Source organism: Propithecus coquereli, unplaced genomic scaffold (genome assembly GCF_000956105.1).
Source record: "Propithecus coquereli isolate 6110/MARCELLA unplaced genomic scaffold, Pcoq_1.0 Scaffold563, whole genome shotgun sequence".
NCBI lineage: Eukaryota > Metazoa > Chordata > Mammalia > Primates > Indriidae > Propithecus > Propithecus coquereli.
In genome coordinates, this window is record NW_012151541.1 from 1,844,054 (window position 1) to 1,861,236 (window position 17,183).

Below are 17,183 nucleotides of genomic sequence, written 5' to 3' on the forward strand. Positions count from 1 at the left end.
GGCGCAGCTCTTTACCGACCGACGTAAGACTTGCGGTATTTTAATAACTGGCATGGTTATTGCTGACTGTCTACCTGGTTAGCTTCATTTTTCAGAAGACAAATGCAATTCCATAAAGTAAAACAATCAGTTTAAAGATAAAATATCCCAACTAGAGCAGTCTCTGTGTCACGAAGAGGAGGGGAGACCACATGCCCGGGGCGGGAGGTGGGGCAGGGGCACTTGAGAGACCCGGGGCGGGGGCGCAGCTCTTTACCGACCTACGTAAGACTTGCGGTATTTTAATAACTGGCATGGTTATTGCTGACTGTCTACCTGGTTAGCTTCGTTTTTCAGAAGACAAATGCAATTCCATAAAGTAAAACAATCAGTTTAAAGATAAAATATCCCAACTAGAGCAGATCAGCACGTCCGCATTCTCCCTGTCTCTCCAGCGTGCATGTGTGCACACGCTCTCTCTTACTTGAGCACAGACCCATTACCCCGACTAAAGAGCACACGATGCCCCCCTCCCCTTACGTACCACCTTAGGCTTTCCCACCTCCTATTGTAGGAACAAGGGACCAGCCAGGCCAGGGCAGGGGCTGGGAGACACTGCAGTGAGAGATGAGGGAAGGACAGCAGCCCAGGTTGGAGGAAGCCTGGATCCGGCCCCCTGATTTGCGATTTCCCTCCCTGCCCACTGAGCCAGCTGTTCCACCTTCTGTCTGAGGTAGGGGCCGAGCTCAGGTGGAAGCCCCCCACTGTTCTACAACTACAACGGCCATGGCAGGTTTCGGGGCGGGGGGCTGTGAGGATGGGCAGAGATGAGCAGGAAAGGGAGTAGCCTGGGTCTCGTCTCCCAGGCACACGGCCCAGCAGCTTAGCATTTTAAGACGTTCCAAATTTGCCTGGGGGAGAGCACCATGTTCTTGCCATTTTGGATATAACTGTGACATCAAAGGAGGGTTGGAGCAGGGCAGAGAAGAAAGGAGAGAGCAGGTACAAGGCTGGGTGACAGCGCTGGCAGCTGGTCCCCAACACCTGTAGAGCTGGTATTTTGATCTGCAGGTACCACATGGAAGAGACAGTGCTGCTTAGAGGGCTCCTTCCCACGTGCAAATACCTAGCAGTGCTGCCAGGGCCCGACGCCCTTTGACCTCTGCTCTGCGTGGCAGCAGTAGGTAGGAAGGCAGAGCAGCTTTGGTGAGAAGTTGGCCAGGAAAGTGCATTTTCTCCTAGAAACAGCTGGGGGAGTTTTCAGGAATCAGGCACAGCAAGACGGTTGGAAACGTAAACTGAGTTGGTTTTTAATTGGGACTGAATGCTGGAGCAGATAAGCCTCCTTGAAAATAACGATGAGATCCAGGAGCCAAACCTCGCCCCATCTTCCCCTCCCTGGCAGCAGAAATCCTCCCTGGAGTGTAAGAGGGAAGTGGAAGGGACGGGCCCCAGGCAGCTCCCTTTCCACTCCCCTCGGAAGCCTCTGTCCACCTAATGAGCTGTAATGCCGGAAGCCAAGGCGTCCTCAGGATGGGGAAGCCCGGCTGGGCCGATTCTGTCAGCAGATTCTCAGGAGCTCTGGAAATGAGGCAGTTTGGTGCACGGCAGATAATCGAGAGGGGCCCAGAGGGTGGGAGGAGTGTAGTGTTTTCTCTAGTTGTTCAATGTCAATCACAGTGGGAGCTCTGGGTGTCACATGTGCACGAGTGCAAACATGAATGCCTGCAAAGGGTCATGAAGACTCGGGTTGATTTTGCCGCCTTTAACAGTATAGCACCATGCACACTCCACGTGGATGCTGACTCTGGCGGAGGATGCTCGGAGATGAAGCGACACGTAGTGATCTCTCCTATTGAGACGTCACTAGGACTTAGGGGCTGAGGATGTCTCCTGAACTATAGCAAAGCCATGACTAGGTGGAGAGACAAAGGCCTGGGAAAGGGAGAGGATTGGCCCTTTTTCTTGTAATTTATTGGTCCTGGCACTTCTGGAATGCCTGCCCCGGGCACCCTCGTCCCTGGTCCCATAGGCGGCCTTCTTAAGCTGGGACTTTGTGTTTTCGTTTTCTAGCCCCTGCACTTGGCACACTTCTTGGTTGGTTTCTGAGCAGAATGATCATAGCCATGATCTCTTATGCAAAATGTTTAATATTTTGAAAGTCTATAGCTATTATTTGATAGAGTTGGTATATGTGCTCGATTATTTCATAGAATTAGAAAATATCTCATTCGCACACGAAAAGACTAAGCTCTGGAGAAGTCAAGTCACACTGCTGGGTCTGGGACTGAAAGCCTTGTCCGGCCATGTTCCCTTTCCAGTGACGGCACTGCCGTTGGGACCACTCCTGTGGGTGCAATGGATAAGTGACCACACACTGGACCACTCCAGAGTTTGGGGATGCTCCTACCACCACTGCAAAATCTCCTTTACTGCTTGAGATATTCCCCCTTTTCTTAGGTGGAATTCGAAAGGTCCATTTGGACATGTGTTCGTAACCATTTGTCCTTGAGAAATGGAAACCTCTTGACATCCCAAAAGGAAGGAAAGAGGAGTGAGAAAACAGATTGCCTATTCTTGTTTTCCTTCTTGATGTTTGGCATCTAGTAAGTTCTTCCTGATGTCTAACTTAAAATGAAAATCCATTATACTGTGCTGTTTAGTGGCAGAGGGAGAGAACCCCAGCTAGGCATTCTGTATGCTGACTTAATCCCGAGGATGTCAGAGCTCTCAAAAAGCAGGGGAAGCCCCTGAGCCTTCCTTCATTCCTACTCCCTTGTGCTATCTTTACTGGGAATGGGAGAAGTAATTTAACTTGCAACTTAAGCAAAGGCTGTGGGAGGCCCCTGAGCTCATCTTGAAGAGAAAGGGGATATTTTTGCCTTCTAGAGGAAGAAAACTCATTTTCCCAATGCACCTCACCCCCTCCTCCTCCTGTGCAGATGAGCTTAATTTTCTTCCCCTCCTACCGAAGATGGATCAAAGCCAAGCTATATATTCGGGGGGAGCCAGGCAGGGAAGCCGAGTGAGGGGGCGAGGGGGCAGAAACAGCTTCTCTCATGGAGAGGAAGTAATTAATTTTAAGACAGAGCTAAGATAGGGAAGCCCTTGGTAATAGAATGTTAAACTCCAAATGCAGGTGGTTAAGAATTAAATCAGAGCATGGAGAGTTTTTTCTATTCATTTATTCAGCAAATATTTATGCAGGAACTACTGTCCACAGGCAGAAACCTCAGTGGGCATCAGGAGAGGGCCCAGCTCTCCATGACCATGGCAGGGCCCAAGTAAAGAGATTAGGGACAGGGAGAGGGTGTGACCTAAACACTGAGGACTCCTGTCACCAGGGTAAATCATTTGCAAAAGTGCTGCTAAATGGCTGAATATGTTGACCTTTTGGATTTAAGATTAGCTGTTGACCCCAGTGATACCCAACCAGCTTGTCCCATCGTGGGTGTGATAATAATGTTGTCTATTTGCTTTTCCATTCACTGATTGCATTGTTTCCTGACCAAGTTCTGCCCACATTCCAAAAAAATTAGATTAGCCCCTCCCTTTCAGTGTCTGTTGTGACATCACGTAATTGCCATAGCAACAGACTATGATGTCAACAGAATGCCTGGTGCTGCTAAAAAGAACCACGTTAGTCAGAAAGGAATCTGTCATGTGAAGACAAAATAGAATGATATAGGAAGCCAGAGGAACTGAAATTTGGTATCAAAAAGAACATCTTGGCAGCGTAAGATAGCGGTGGGTCTGGAGCCTCCCTTGCTAGCCCACTTCACAGACAGCCAAGGCACTTCGCGAGGGCTGGTTGGAGAGCAGCCTTGCCTAGAGGCAGGGGGCTGGGAGAGATGGCTGTCAGAAGGCCTTGGCAATCCAGGGATCCTAAGACACAAGGGCAATAGGAAAGCGGGGGGACGTGACCGTCTCTGGCGTCTGGAGAATTCAGGGGAACGAACCTCCACACAAACCTTCTCCCTCCTGAGCAGAGCTGACAGTCACCAGCCGGAATTTATCATCTTGCGACTGGGAAGATTTTCAGCAATAAACACACAGTGACCCCCCCTCAAGCCCCATTTGCTGCCCTCTCCCTCGTCATCCTCAGGAGGAAGCTTTCTTTCAATTCTGCCTGAGCGAAGAAGCCCGATCCTTGGCACCAGCCCTGGGTGCACAACGTCCACGCCCATCTGCCCGACTCGCTCGCGGTGGCCAGACCGCCGCACGCGGAGGGCGAGCGGCCGGGTGCTGCGTCTGAGGGCAGCGTGTCGGGGACGGCGGCAGGGGAGCTTCATTCATTCTGCTCCTGTCCGCGCAGAGGAAGGCTGGGCAGGCTGAGAGAGCAGAAAGGGACTCACTCAATCAATCTCGGCTTCTCAGCAGCGGCAGTGATAACAGCAAGTGAATCTGGAGCTTCGTTTAACCCTTGTGCCCACGGGATCCGGGGCGTCTCCAGGAAGCAAGTGGATTTTCGGCTCGAGAGCCCGTGTTCTGGGCTGGGAGCTGGGGAAGCAGGAGGACCGTCTCCCTGCAGGTCGGGCTGGCATGAGTTTCTGCCGTGCAGATGGGAACACAGCCCCAGACTCCTCCGCCCGCCCCGCCACTCTGTGTCCTTAGCTCGGTGAGGTCGGACTACCTGGAGGTGGCACACCTGCTCTGAGTGTGCCTGTCTCTCCACTTCAGCACTTTCGCCTTGGGGACCTGAACTGGGAGGATACCATCCCCTCCTTGCTTATTCTGCCTCCAGTACTCTGGTCGCATTCTGGCCGAATGTTAGGAAGTCACAGGCCTACTAGGGCACCTGGGCAACCCCTGCCACCACCCAGGAAGAGCCCCCTGCCCCTTCTCCCGTGCCAGAGCCAGGAGGAGGGGGAAGCCGGCAGAGTCTCTGCCACCGATTGCCCTGCATCTCTGCCACGGCGTTACAAGGTGGACCGGAGGACTTACTTCTCGGAGGGATGGTAGGAGCAGGGTGGCTGGCGGGTCCTCTGAGGCTGCCAAACTGGGGACGGAGCTGCCAAAAAGATGTTGAAGTTTCGGGCTGATCGACGGGTCAGGTAGGGATTTCTTTCACGGACCAGGAGCCGAGTTGAGTCAGGGCAGGCTGAGTCGGCAACTCATCCTGGGCGGATGTGGGGGCTTCAGAGTGAGGGGCCTGCTTGAGATGACCTGGAGAAGGAAGTGTAGTTAGGTCAACGGCTGCTGCATTGCAGTGCTTTTGAAGGGGAAGCTATTTTGAAATTGGTAGCGCCGGGATGGAGAGAGGACGTCATTTGTAGGGGTTGCTGGGTAGGACAGTCTAGGGCAGGGAGAAGTGTGCCATACCCTAGAAGACTCGTGATGTTGGCAGGAGACTGTGTGCATGCTTCTGTGCGTGTGTGTCTATCTGTAACAGGGTCTGCGGGGAAGATGCCAGCAGTTACCACTGGGAACATGCAGAGCAGAAGGAGATTGGAGGGTCGGGGTGGGGGGCAGTGCTCTCTGCCACTGGGAAAAAGCAGAAAACTTAGCACCTCAGGGATCTTAGTTGTCACAGACTGCCTGCCCCCTGGACTCCTAAATGGGGCAGAGCCAGTGGCAACGATAACTGGAAACAGCTCCCCTTCCTTGCAAAGATGCCCTGTGATTAAGTTGAGAGCATCCTTGTTGGACCTGGGAGGGAGGTGGGAATAAAGTTTGGAAGTGGGGAGCAGACTTGCTAGACTTAGGACCCAGGCCTGGTGGGCACTGGCCAGAGCTGGGGTCCTCACTGGCAAGCCCAGGCTGCAAAACCCAATTTCTGCATAGACTGTGGCTGCTGCCTGCTGTGCTTCCAGCTCCCGCGTGTCTTTGGGTTAGATCCGAACATGACTGCTTTGCAAGCTGGAAAAACACCCTTTGATATTATCTTTAGCTTCAGCAGACAGCTCAACGGCTGGGATGTGTTCTGCGCTATTGAAAGGGGGTCCCTAAAAGGTTATTCTACTTCACTTATGCAGCTGAAGGGACCAAACTAGGACCCCCTTCCTCTGGTGCCGGCCGACCCACCACTTATCGAACAGAGCTGGGGCCCCTTGCTGTGGGTGTGCTGAAGTGGCCCAGCCTCAGCAGCCTCTGTCCTGGTGCCTGCTTCTTCGGGTAGACTGAGGCCTGCTCTAACAGTATTTCTCGAGGGGCCTGGGTGAAGAGGGTCTTAAAACTCACCTAGTCCCGCCTCTGGCTGGATGCTTGAATCTCCACTACTACATTCTGGCCAAGTGGGCCCCGCTTCCAGACTCCATCTCAGACACTGCCATCTGTGGCTCAGACCCATGGCATCGGCCCCCGCCAAGCTCTGTCTGCTGCCTTCCTCTGTCTTCCCGAGAGCCCACTGGGGACTGTCCTGACATTCAGGCAGCCAGCAGAGCCACAGCAGGACTCCCCAAAGGAGCCTGCACGATCCTGCTCCCCATCTGTCTGTGCGTACACCCCTCCCCTGCTGTGCTCCCTCCTGTTTCCTGGCAGGCTGTCCTCAGCCCACCCCACCCCCGGCCACAGCGACCCTTAATTAGATCTGACTGTCGAGCCAGCACTGACCTTCAAGCCCGGCAGCTCCTGAGGTCGCAGCCACAGCAAGTAGCCCTTAGACCCTGCACCTAGGGTGGGGGTGGGGCCCCGCTCAAGCTTAAGAATGGAGCTTCTAGATCTCCCATTTCATTTTAAGAATGAGGCGGAACACAAAGCAGGAGAAGCAGTTCAAGGTCACAAGAGAGTCTTTCAGCGAATAATGAGGGAGCATTTTTATGCAGAGCACTGGCAGGCGCGTGTTGCTGGGAGAGAACCTGCCACGCGTGAAATCCTGACAGCGTTGAGTGGCACTGGGAACCCCTCCTCACACCTAGGACGGTCACCGGTCACCAACAGAGTTAAGCGTGGCGGCGTATTTCCAGCGCCAGGGATCTCTAGGAAGTAGTTAACGCTGACTAGTGAAAGGTGACCAGGTTTCATTTCTTCTTCCTCCCACCTCCCATCCCCATCCCGACTGCAGCCAGCCCGGCCTCCCTCGTGCCTCCCACAGGCCCCACCGAGGACAGGGACACAAACTCCTTACGTTGTCACCTGTCCCTGTCCCTGCCCAGGGCTGCACAGCCGTTGGCTTGTGTCTCTACCTTCTTTATCTATACCACGACTTCTCTCTCTTTTTGTAGCCACAATGAAAGACGGAACACGTTCCTACACCCAGTGACTGGCCAGGTCCCAGAGGAAAACAAAAAATTTGACTTGAAAACGTAAGTTCACGCCTACTTCCTGTTTGGCCTTTCCATCCTTAACCTCCACCATCCCGCTGCCCCCCGGCCGCTGGGAAGGAAGGGGAGCAGAGGGATGTGGGGTCACCCCAGTTCTGAGGACCGGAGGCTTCTGAGGCCCATCTGGCTCATCACCCTCATCCACTTGTCCTGGGGTCGGGCAGAAGCCAGGTTGTCACACCCTGTAAGCTGACCGATGGAGTAGAAGACAGGTGTGAGGTGGCATATCACCTGGGGCCTTCCCGGGAAGCCCTGAGGAGATCTGGAATCACCATGAAAGCCAGATGCAAATTCTTGTCGTTTTGCATCCTGGCTCACTGAATGAAAGGAGGAAAAAAAAAAGGATAATTAATCAACTCTCTTAAGCCACTGGGCCATTAGAAGAAAAAGGAGTTCTGGAGTCCCAGGGTCTAGGTTTTAAAATAACTGCACAGGCAGGAAAGAGGAGAATGTCCAGGATCACTGGCATATAATCTCGGAAGAGCCAAAGGAGCGGCCAAGATGACCTCTCAGTGGCACTCAGGAGGTCTAATCTTGTGGAACAGTGGGTGGCAGGGTGGATAAAAGGGATGGGTGGTGTCCACTGTGTCTTGGCTCTGACTGGTCTCTTTCTTCTGGTCAATTTGAAATCAGATCGGCCTTGGACATGTCCAGTAAAACAGGTGGGAAACGCCCGGCTACCACCAACAGTGACGTATCCAACCACAACATGGTGTCTGAGGTCCCTCCAGAGCGGCCCAACATCCGGGTAGGTCTAGCCCTCAAGGCAAGCTGCGGGGCAGGAAATGCCTTCAGTGCATGTTTAGCGGGATCTTGGGGGATCCTAGGCAATCCTAGCCTGCCCAGCTGTTTCTGCAGGCTCCAAAGAGCATGCTCGGTGACCCAGGAAGAGAGTGAAGAGCAGGAAGGGAAGAGGGTTCAGAGCAGAACATCGTAGAAGACCAACATCTAGACCAGGGGTTCTCAAATCAGCGCTCTCAGCTACTGGGGCTGGATCATTCTTTGTGGTGTGGGGCTGTCCTGGGCATTGTGGGGTGCTGAGCAGCATCCCTGGCCTCTACCCCCTGGATGCCAGTAGCGCCGCCCCTCCAGTTCGTGACAACCAAAAGTATCTCCAGACGTTGTCAGATGTCCCCTGAGGACCAAAGAGCCCCACCCTCACTGAGAACGACTGATCTAGAGGGACAGTCTTGAAAGACTTGGCAGTTGGAGAGCCTAGAGAGGGAGGAGGAAGGAAGAGAGCCTCCGGAGAAAGAAATCCACCCAAGAATGTTGCAAAAAGGGCAAGTCAGGTGGAAGCTAAAAGTGTTCTTCGGGCGGAAGAGGCTGGAGTTGAGGACGCCAAGGTAGTGTCAGGTTAGGCCACTGGGTGGGCCACCCTCAGGAGCAGTGACACTTTCCACAGTGACTGAGACTTACAGGAAGAGGCTGATGTCAAGATCCTGAGACTCTGGAAGAGCGATCTAGAAGCTGACAGTGATGAGAAGGGTCAAACAGTGGGAGGTCAGGCAGTGATGCTTCAAGACAGAGTGTTGCCAGCACGTGGAAGAATGACAGTGTCCTCGTGGCAGTAAGGAGGAGAAGACCAGCCTGTCCTCCTAGCTGTGTGCACGCCGGGCAGGAGACGACACGGAACTCCGCGGGGATAGTGCTACAGGGCATTACAGTCGAATGGGCTTCTCTTACGTCATGACAGAGGTGGTGGGTGCGGAGGCTGGGAGGATAGGCCAGGAGTGAAATGCAAAATCCTGTTATTTTCTTCTCAAAAACAAAAACAAAAAAGCTATGAGATTGGTAGGTAGAACTATTATTTTATTTTTTTTAGGACCATTATTTTGAGCCCCATTTTAGAAATGAGAAAAAGGGCCACAGAACTGAAAGGCCATGCCCTTGAGTTAGTGACAGAGCCAAGATTCACACCTGGGCCCCTTGGTGTCAGGGCACCTTAGGGGTCACCCTAGAGAGACGAAGCTCCGTGGGGGTAGGGGTAAAGGAGGAAGAGAGTTAGGCCAGCTTCTCTCTCTGCACCCACAGGCGACTCGAACGTCCCGCAAAGCCGTTGCCTTTGGCAAGCGCTCACACTCCATGAAGCGGAACCCCAATGCACCTGTCACCAAGGCTGGCTGGCTCTTCAAACAGGTGAGGCCGCCCTGCCGTTCTGCCCGCCATAGCCACTTTCTCCTCACGGCATCGTCATCCCTCTGTGCTTACAGCAGTCCATATATTTTTTGGTATGTCCTTCCGTTGTCTCTGTGAATGAGTCTCCTAATTTTATGAAGACTCAGAGATGTTAAGTATCTTCCCAAAGTCACACAAAAAAATTAGTGTCAAATTTGGGAATCCAGCCAGGTCTCCTAATGGACAGGTACAATGACTTTGAAATACGCTGGGTCTCCAACCCTACTGGAGCAAGCCACTGGCTCGTTCTCAGCAGGTCCCACTTGCTATGGGGAGGGTGGGGTGTCTCCTTCAAGTCTTGGGGCCCACCACCTCTCCCCAGGTTGACCTTGCCACCCTCCCTGCCTGTCCTTCCGCTCATGCATTCTGGCTCATCTCTTGCCCCCTTACCTTCCCCAGGGCTGGCACTGAGCTCCAGAACGACAGAACTGGGAGGTCCCAGGCAGTAATCTCATGTCAGTTCCCTGTATCCGAGGTCTCCAGGGGGTTGCTGCCACGCGGTGGTGACAGAGTTGCAGCTAGAGCCAGGGTGTCCCTGTGATGCCTCCCACCTCCTCCCCCATGCCCAGCTTGCAGCCCCTCACGTCTGTCTCTTCGTGTGTCCTGCAGGCCAGCTCCGGGGTTAAGCAGTGGAACAAACGCTGGTTCGTCCTGTTGGATCGCTGCCTCTTCTACTATAAAGGTGAGCTTGGCCTTGGGCTAGCAGGAACGGCGGGCAGCCAGGGCCCACCACTCTTCCCATTCTGCCATATCACCAAGCTCTGCTTTGGGTGGGCATCGGCAGGGCTGGTCTCCCCACCACAGTCCCTGGCACTGGTGTTGTGGGACAGTGCATCAGGGCCGAGCTCGCTCCTTCACTCAGACACCCACTCATTCCATGCATATTCAACGATCCCTACTAGGTTTCAGGCAGAGTTCCAGGTCCTGGCTGGTGACACAGTGGCTGAACAAGGCAGTCATATGCATGGTGGAGTCCTGGAGGGGCGGGGGAGAGAGGAAACGGGCGCAGAGGAGGTCACTGGTTACTACTAGTAGGTCACCTACTAATTGGAGTTGTGTGCAGATCTTTCTCCTGTCTCACTGGAATGTACCGTCCCATCCACGAAGGCAGGAATTTTTGCCAGTTTTGATCCCTTCTGTATCCACAGCACCTAAAACAGGGTGTGGCACATAGTAGGTGCTCAATCCTGAATAAATGAATATGCTCCAGCTTCCACCCTGTCTGACCACCCCAACACTCATCCCTACTCTCTCTCTCACACACACACAAGGAGGGCGAAGATCTTTGGTGACGCCGCCTCCAGGAAGTTTTTTTGAAATCTACACAGCAACATTGTGTCGAGGCAGGCTCAGAGGGTACCAGCAAGGCTTGGTGGCCCTAATGGTGGCAGCGTGTTGCTGATGCAGTGGGAGGAACAGGCACTAGGGGTGAGAAGAGAGGGTAAAATTATTTTCAGGCAGGAGAGGCTGTTTCCTTCACTTCCTTGCCCCAGAATGGCAGAGCCCTGATTTCCTCAGGCCACCTGTGAGCAATTCAGTGAATCATTAACTCTGGCAAACAAAAGGTTATTCCCAGTGACACCCGCCCCCCCCAGCCCTGCTGTCCCTGGTGCCTGCGTTGCAGCCGCCTGAACCCCAAGGAGAGAAAGCAGGAAGGGCTGAGTATACCGGGTCCAGTTACAGAGGAAAGCCCAAGACTGGGGGAGGAGAATTTGCCCAGGTCCGGACCCAGGTGCTGAGCCCCCAGACCTAGGGCTGCACTGGAGCCACAGCGGGAATGAAACTGGGAGGAAAGCCAGGGGCTCTGCAGAGGAGAGGCTTTGGGACTGGCGGTGACGATAGGACCTCAAAGAGCTGAGAACCCAAAGGGGCACAGCATTCCAAAATGGGGGTCACTGTCCACTGGAGAAGTGGTCTCAGGACACTCCCTGCATGCTGGCTGGACTCTGCCAGGCAGGGGCTCCACCTCCTCTGGAGGTGACAGCCTCAGCTTTCCTGAAGACAGCCGTGGGGTCCAGCCTCAAGTCCTGCCTGCTCCTTGGGCTCATCTCTTCCTCTGGACACCATGCTGAGGTCTGGACGGAGAAGCTGAATGGCGCCCAGTGTCTCGTGGCCGTGATGAGGAAGAGGAGAAGCGGGGCTCGAGGAGTTTATAAGCCCCGCAGAGATTTCTTCTGAACCCTAGCTGGCGGTTTTCGAGTCCTCCGCCTGGGGAAGAAGTAGCAGTCCCAGGGAGGTGGGGAGGGTCTTGCCATGGTCTCGTGGTTGCCCCCCACCGTCCCACAGAGCACCCCGCCCCTTCTGGCCTCCCGCTGGCAGCTGGGGGCCCGAGTAGCCAATCCATCGGGCTCCTTTGGAGACCCAGGGTGAGGTAGGGAACAGCCAGGCTCTCGCCTGACCCCAGGGCCAGAGGGGCTGGGGCTCCACGCAGAGGTGTGTTTCCCCACGGAACCACGGACCTTAGACAGGGTCTGCAACAGGAGAGGGCAAAGCAGGCTGCGGGTGCCCGGGAGCACGTTAGAAAGAGTTACCCAGGGGAGCCAGAGAGCAGGAGATGGGATGGCCATTCTACCATGCTCTGTCCTGTCACCCGTCACACGTGGCACTGCCAAATGGCATCGTTTAGTGAGACAAGATAGGACAGTGGTCGCAAATGCTATGTTTGGAGTAGACTTTTGGGTTTAAAGACTCATCACTTAACCTCTCTGTGTCTCAACTTCCTTACCTATAAAATGGGCAGAATAACAGTACTTGTTGGGCTTGTTGGGAGGGTTAAATCCACTGAGGCATTTCACTCGGGACGGTGCCTGATGTACAGTGAGCACTTCCGGAGTGTTAGCTGTCGTTCACTTGTTTATTTGTGCGCTAGAATGTTCGCTCCCTGAGGGTGGGCTCTGCTTCTCTCTTATCCACTTCCACAGTCCCGGCGTCAGGAACAGCATGTGCGGGGCCACCGCGCTCCCCAGCTCCAGGAGTGTGTCTCTTGGAGTGTGCGTGGTGTCCCCGAGTGCCTGACGCACAGCAGATGAGCAGCAAATACTTATCGATACTTGTCGTACCGGGGCCAGTACACTCCTCAAGCCCCGCCACGTGCACACGTGTGCCACCCCCCGTGTGCTCTCTCCCTGACAGATGAGAAGGAGGAGAGCGTCCTGGGCAGCATCCCCCTCCTGAGCTTCCGGGTGGCAGCCGTGCAGCCCTCGGACAACATCAGCCGCAAGCACACGTTTAAGGTCAGTTGGCCCTGCTCTCCCAGGTCATGGGGGTCATGCGCGGGAGGCTGGCCTGCCCTTCCGGAGCGTGTGGGATGGAGAAGGATCAAGACCCATCTCCCCAGGGAACCCCAAGTGGCGGCAGCAGTGGTGGTGGTGGTGGTGGTGGTGGTCATGGTGGTAGAGGAGGATGAGGAGGAGGAAGAGGAAGGAGGAGGCAGTGGCCCCCAGACTTAGGAGAGTCTGTCATAAGGCTGAGGTGAGGCTGTGCCAGGACCCCCTCCTCTTCTCTCGGGGGTCGGTGGGTAACTCTCCCCAAGGTGGGCCAGTGGAGGTGTGCTTCAGTGGGACCATGGGTTTTCCTGGGGAGGAAATAGTGATGCTCTGAGCCCTTGGACCTTTTGCCCCGCAGCCTGCCCTGGAAGTCTCTCCTGGCCAGAGGCAGGAGCTGTGGCTGGTGGGGCTCTGAGATCTTTCTGGAACAGGCTTTCTTCCTCCCCACCTGAACCCAGGGAATTGGACCCCTCCCTCTGAGTCAAACTACTCAAATTTCAATCTTCAGAGAAAATTAGGAGTTGAGTCTCATTCCAGCAAGAGCTGCAAAGCCTTATGTCGACAGCACTTTGAGAGAACAGTGCACAGGACAATGGGACTCGCCCGCCTGCTCGGGTCCCTCCCTCTGAACCCCTGGGGGATCATCCAGCAAAGACGGCCCACAGCTGGCTCATCGTAGGCCAGTGTTTTTCCACATTTAAATATTCATGACCCATTAAAAACTATGAAAATCCCATATCCTTTTTGTATTTTATAATGCAAACATCATAGGTTCCTTTTCATTTTCCAAGTATAAAATTATAATATCAACTATGCATTTTCTTAGTACAAAAGCCTCTCTCCCTCGGTTGAGAATTGCTGCCCGAGACCCTTCAAACCCAAAGCTGTGATTATGGTGTTAGATGATGGTATTGCAGGTCACCCCAGGTCAGTCTCTGAGCAACTCGGGCCTCGGGGACTCTGACCCCTTCTGTCCTTCCGACTCTAGTCACCTGGCCACAGAAAAAGCAGGACAGCATGCACGGATCCCGCTGCGGGAACAAGGAGGGACTTATTTGGCACTTAATTAGTTTCCAGCCTCCCAGGGTCTTGTATGCCAAAGGTGTGAACAGGATGAACAGTTAATAAAACTCTGACTCCATGGAGCCGGTTCTAGCTGGGGAAATAGGAACAGGCTGTTTAACCAACAACAAACGGTCCTGCCATACACAGACGCGCACACACACACACACCCACACGTAATCAAACAGCCTGTCTCACCCTCCCCACCAGACCTGTGCAGAGACACATACACACTCCAGCTTGGAGCTCTGCCAGCGGCAGGCGTGAGATAAACATCCCTGAGCGACTGACACGGCCCCCTGCCGCCAACCCCAGACCCCACCAGCCCCCCACTCCCTACCCGAGGAGCGCACGGCCGCTTTAAAACCGGCTCTGAGGGCTGCGCTCAGTGGCCCACAAAGGGTTCTGATTGTGGCTATTCAGTGGCCCTTCCCCAGGGAAGGGAGGGGAGCTGAGACAGACGGGAGGCTTGTCCTGCTGCGGCCACCAAGCAGAACCCTTGGATGGCTAATGCCTTAACCTCTTCCTAACCCGCCCCGCAGAGGCTCGGTGGGCTTCGCCCCTCTGGGACAGCTCCTCAGTCCCCCAGCCCCTCCTCTTTCATCGTTCCAGGCCGGTGCCCCCCCCTGCTCCCCTCAATAGCCCTGCCTTTTCCCAGGCCCTCTGCTGTCCCCTGTCACAGCACTTGTTCCTGTGCCTTTGCTCTCTCCTTGTTTCCTGCGGCATGTTTTGTCCCCCAGCGTGACTGTGGGCTCTTCAAGTGCAAGAGCATGTCTTTGCCTTCCTTGTGACTGGTGCCCCCAGCGAGCTCTGCACACACAGGCCGCTCGCTGGGTGCTCACTGAATTGAAGAATTCATTTGCTGCCCTCTCCCACCCGCCCCAGGACACACCCACCGGCCCTGCCTGTGTCTCTCTTCTCTACAATGACCCTGTGTTCTCCGCCCAGAGGGCGTGCTCGGGCCCCTGGTCTCCCTGCCCCTGTGCAGTTTCACACCCCAGCTCGACTGGCTGTCAGCACCTCCCCAACCCCTCCCGCACCCATCCTGAGCTCTGCCCGCACGCTGGGGCTCTGCTGGAGGGTGGGGACCAGCAAGCAGGAGCCAGAGCAAGGAGGCCCACCCCAGCCTCTCCCTGGGTTCTGGCTCCTGTCAGAAAGAAATCGAGGGCTAGGGGCAAGTAGAGGTGAGGTGGGATTGGCTGCAGTTGGGGGAGCCTCATGAGGGCTGGGCCAGGAAAGCACTTGGAGGGAGTGGGTTTGACACTGCTTAGGAGAGCCCTGAGCTCGGACGGAGATGCCCTCTCCTCTCCCAACCCCCAGAGACCCAGGATTTAGCACCTAAGGGGTCAGAGGCTGGAGTGAGGCTCGCATCTGAGACTCTCGATCACTGCTAGACCTCCCTTTGACGGAGGTAAACCAGGCTGCCTGATTGTCACTGGAGATTAAGGGTCTCACCTGGGAGTATGCTGAGGTCCCAGAAAGAATCTAGTCCTGTGGCCTCTTTCCCTTGAGTTTCACGAGGCAGACCCTCCCCACTACATAGATGCATCACTTAAGGTCAGAGCAGAAAAGCAACCCACCTGTCTGCAGTCGCAGAGCGGGTCGGGAGCAGAGCCTGGGTTAGCGCTGAGATTCCCTGACTTACCCTCCACCACCAGCCCAGATTTCTGTGGTGCAAGCTCTCCACTCTCCGCCCCTTGGTAGGCTGAACTGGGCATTGCTGGATGCCATCATTCCCAGGGGTGACACCGAGTAGAAGGGGACAGTCAGAATATCCCCCCTTCCCTGTGCTCCTCAATGTTTCCTGCCATGTGGTCTTCTGTCTCTCCCTCTGGTGTGCGGTTGACCTGTTTTCTGCTTCTCCTCCTTCTGACCACGTGAGGACCCTTCCTCTGGACAGGAGCTCTCTTCTGGGTTCCCGCCCGCTGTACCTGCTCGCAGCCGCCAACTAGGTAGTGTGCTCTGTCTGTGTGCCAGTGCGTGCCCTCGCATGCCCATGGATAGGGGAGGAGACAGTACTAGCTTCTCAGCTGTGAAGCCGGGGCTGAGATTGGCATGTGCTCCGGGGGTCATCTCCCCCAGACATCGGGTAATTGCCTTTCAAATCAAACATGGGATTTGATGGGAGAGTGGGTGAGATAATTGTCCCTCCTGCTTGTAATCATCTCAGGTGGGGCAGGTAGACTTACCTGGCTATATTGAGCCACCTAATGGCATCCAGAGAGCTAGCTGAGGCAGATATCTGGATACCAGCTGGAGCACTTGGGATAGCTGTGGGCTACCCCTCTCCTTGCTCCTGAGCTCCTGTGGGGAAAAGAGCCACAGGTGTAGGGAACGGCCTGACTGACTGCCCACTCTGTGGCTGTTGGTGTCCTCTCCCAACAGGTGACTGTGTGCTGGGTGGATGAGGCCGGGGCCAGTTCCACGCACTGCCTCTCCCCGCAGGCGGAGCACGCCGGTGTCCGCACCTACTTCTTCAGTGCCGAGAGCCCAGAGGAGCAGGAGGCCTGGATCCAGGCCATGGGGGAGGCTGCCCGAGTACAGATCCCTCCAGCGCAGAAGTCGGCGCCCCAAGCCGTGCATCACGGGTGAGTGCCAGGATCCTGGGCGTGGGGGTGTGGAGAGGAGAAAGAGGAGGATTGAAGAACTGCCCAGCACCACACTATTGCTGGGCCCAGTGTGCTGGCTTGAACCTGGAGAGCGTGTGAACTGTCTCCTTATATCTGAACAGGAGGGTACGTGATTTCAGAGCCTGAGGTCTCTTTTCCCCTGACGGCCCCTCCTCTTCAATCTGAACTGGGGGAGGCCAGGAGAGAAGGCTAGTTCCACCGGGGGTCCAAGGTCAGGGTCATTTCCTCGTTTTTCTTGGCTGTGTGTACCAAGCACACAACCTTTGGAAAAAAGTGGACTCAGGTTTGAATCACAACTTGGCCCCTTGGTCTCAGTGTGATCTGAGTGTAAGGGACTTAGCCTGTCTGAACCTGAGTTTCCCCTGCTCCAAACCAGCGACCGTAATCCTCCCTCCTAGAGTTGTCGCGAGCACCACGTATAGTGCGTGTGAAACGCTTGCCGTGTAGTCAATGCTCAACATATGGCGCTTCCGTCACCCATCGTCACCCACGGTCTCAGCGTCTGTCTCTCCTGTAGCTGGGTATGGAGCCTGGAGTTAGGTGTTAACGGGGACCCAGAAGAAGGGGGTTTTACAGTGTAGACTCCAAGTCTAGTCGCATGTCTTAGAAATGTTTATTGAGCAATGTTTCAGCAAGGATGCTCGAATACGTCGGATCTGGGAAGCTGTAGGGAGAAAATTGTCACAAGTTTCGCTTCAACCAAGGGGCGTCCTTCCAGAAGTTCATTCATCCATTTCACAAATACTTGCTGTAAATATAAATGCATAAGGCACCGTACCAGGCGCCAGGAATACAAGGAGGGAGAG

The 17,183-nt window shown here is 54.8% G+C and overlaps 1 protein-coding gene across 1 annotated transcript in view; it reads left to right on the forward strand.

The window, feature by feature from the left end:
* PLEKHA6 (pleckstrin homology domain containing, family A member 6) overlaps window positions 1-17,183 on the forward strand; it is a 128,671-nt gene that overhangs the window by 81,290 nt on the left and 30,198 nt on the right. Inside the window, exons 2-7 of the mRNA XM_012657877.1 lie at window positions 7,143-7,223; window positions 7,875-7,989; window positions 9,276-9,380; window positions 10,029-10,101; window positions 12,552-12,652; window positions 16,133-16,335. Coding sequence (XP_012513331.1) covers window positions 7,143-7,223; window positions 7,875-7,989; window positions 9,276-9,380; window positions 10,029-10,101; window positions 12,552-12,652; window positions 16,133-16,335 — 678 coding nt within the window. The remainder of the gene's footprint in view (window positions 1-7,142; window positions 7,224-7,874; window positions 7,990-9,275; window positions 9,381-10,028; window positions 10,102-12,551; window positions 12,653-16,132; window positions 16,336-17,183) is intronic.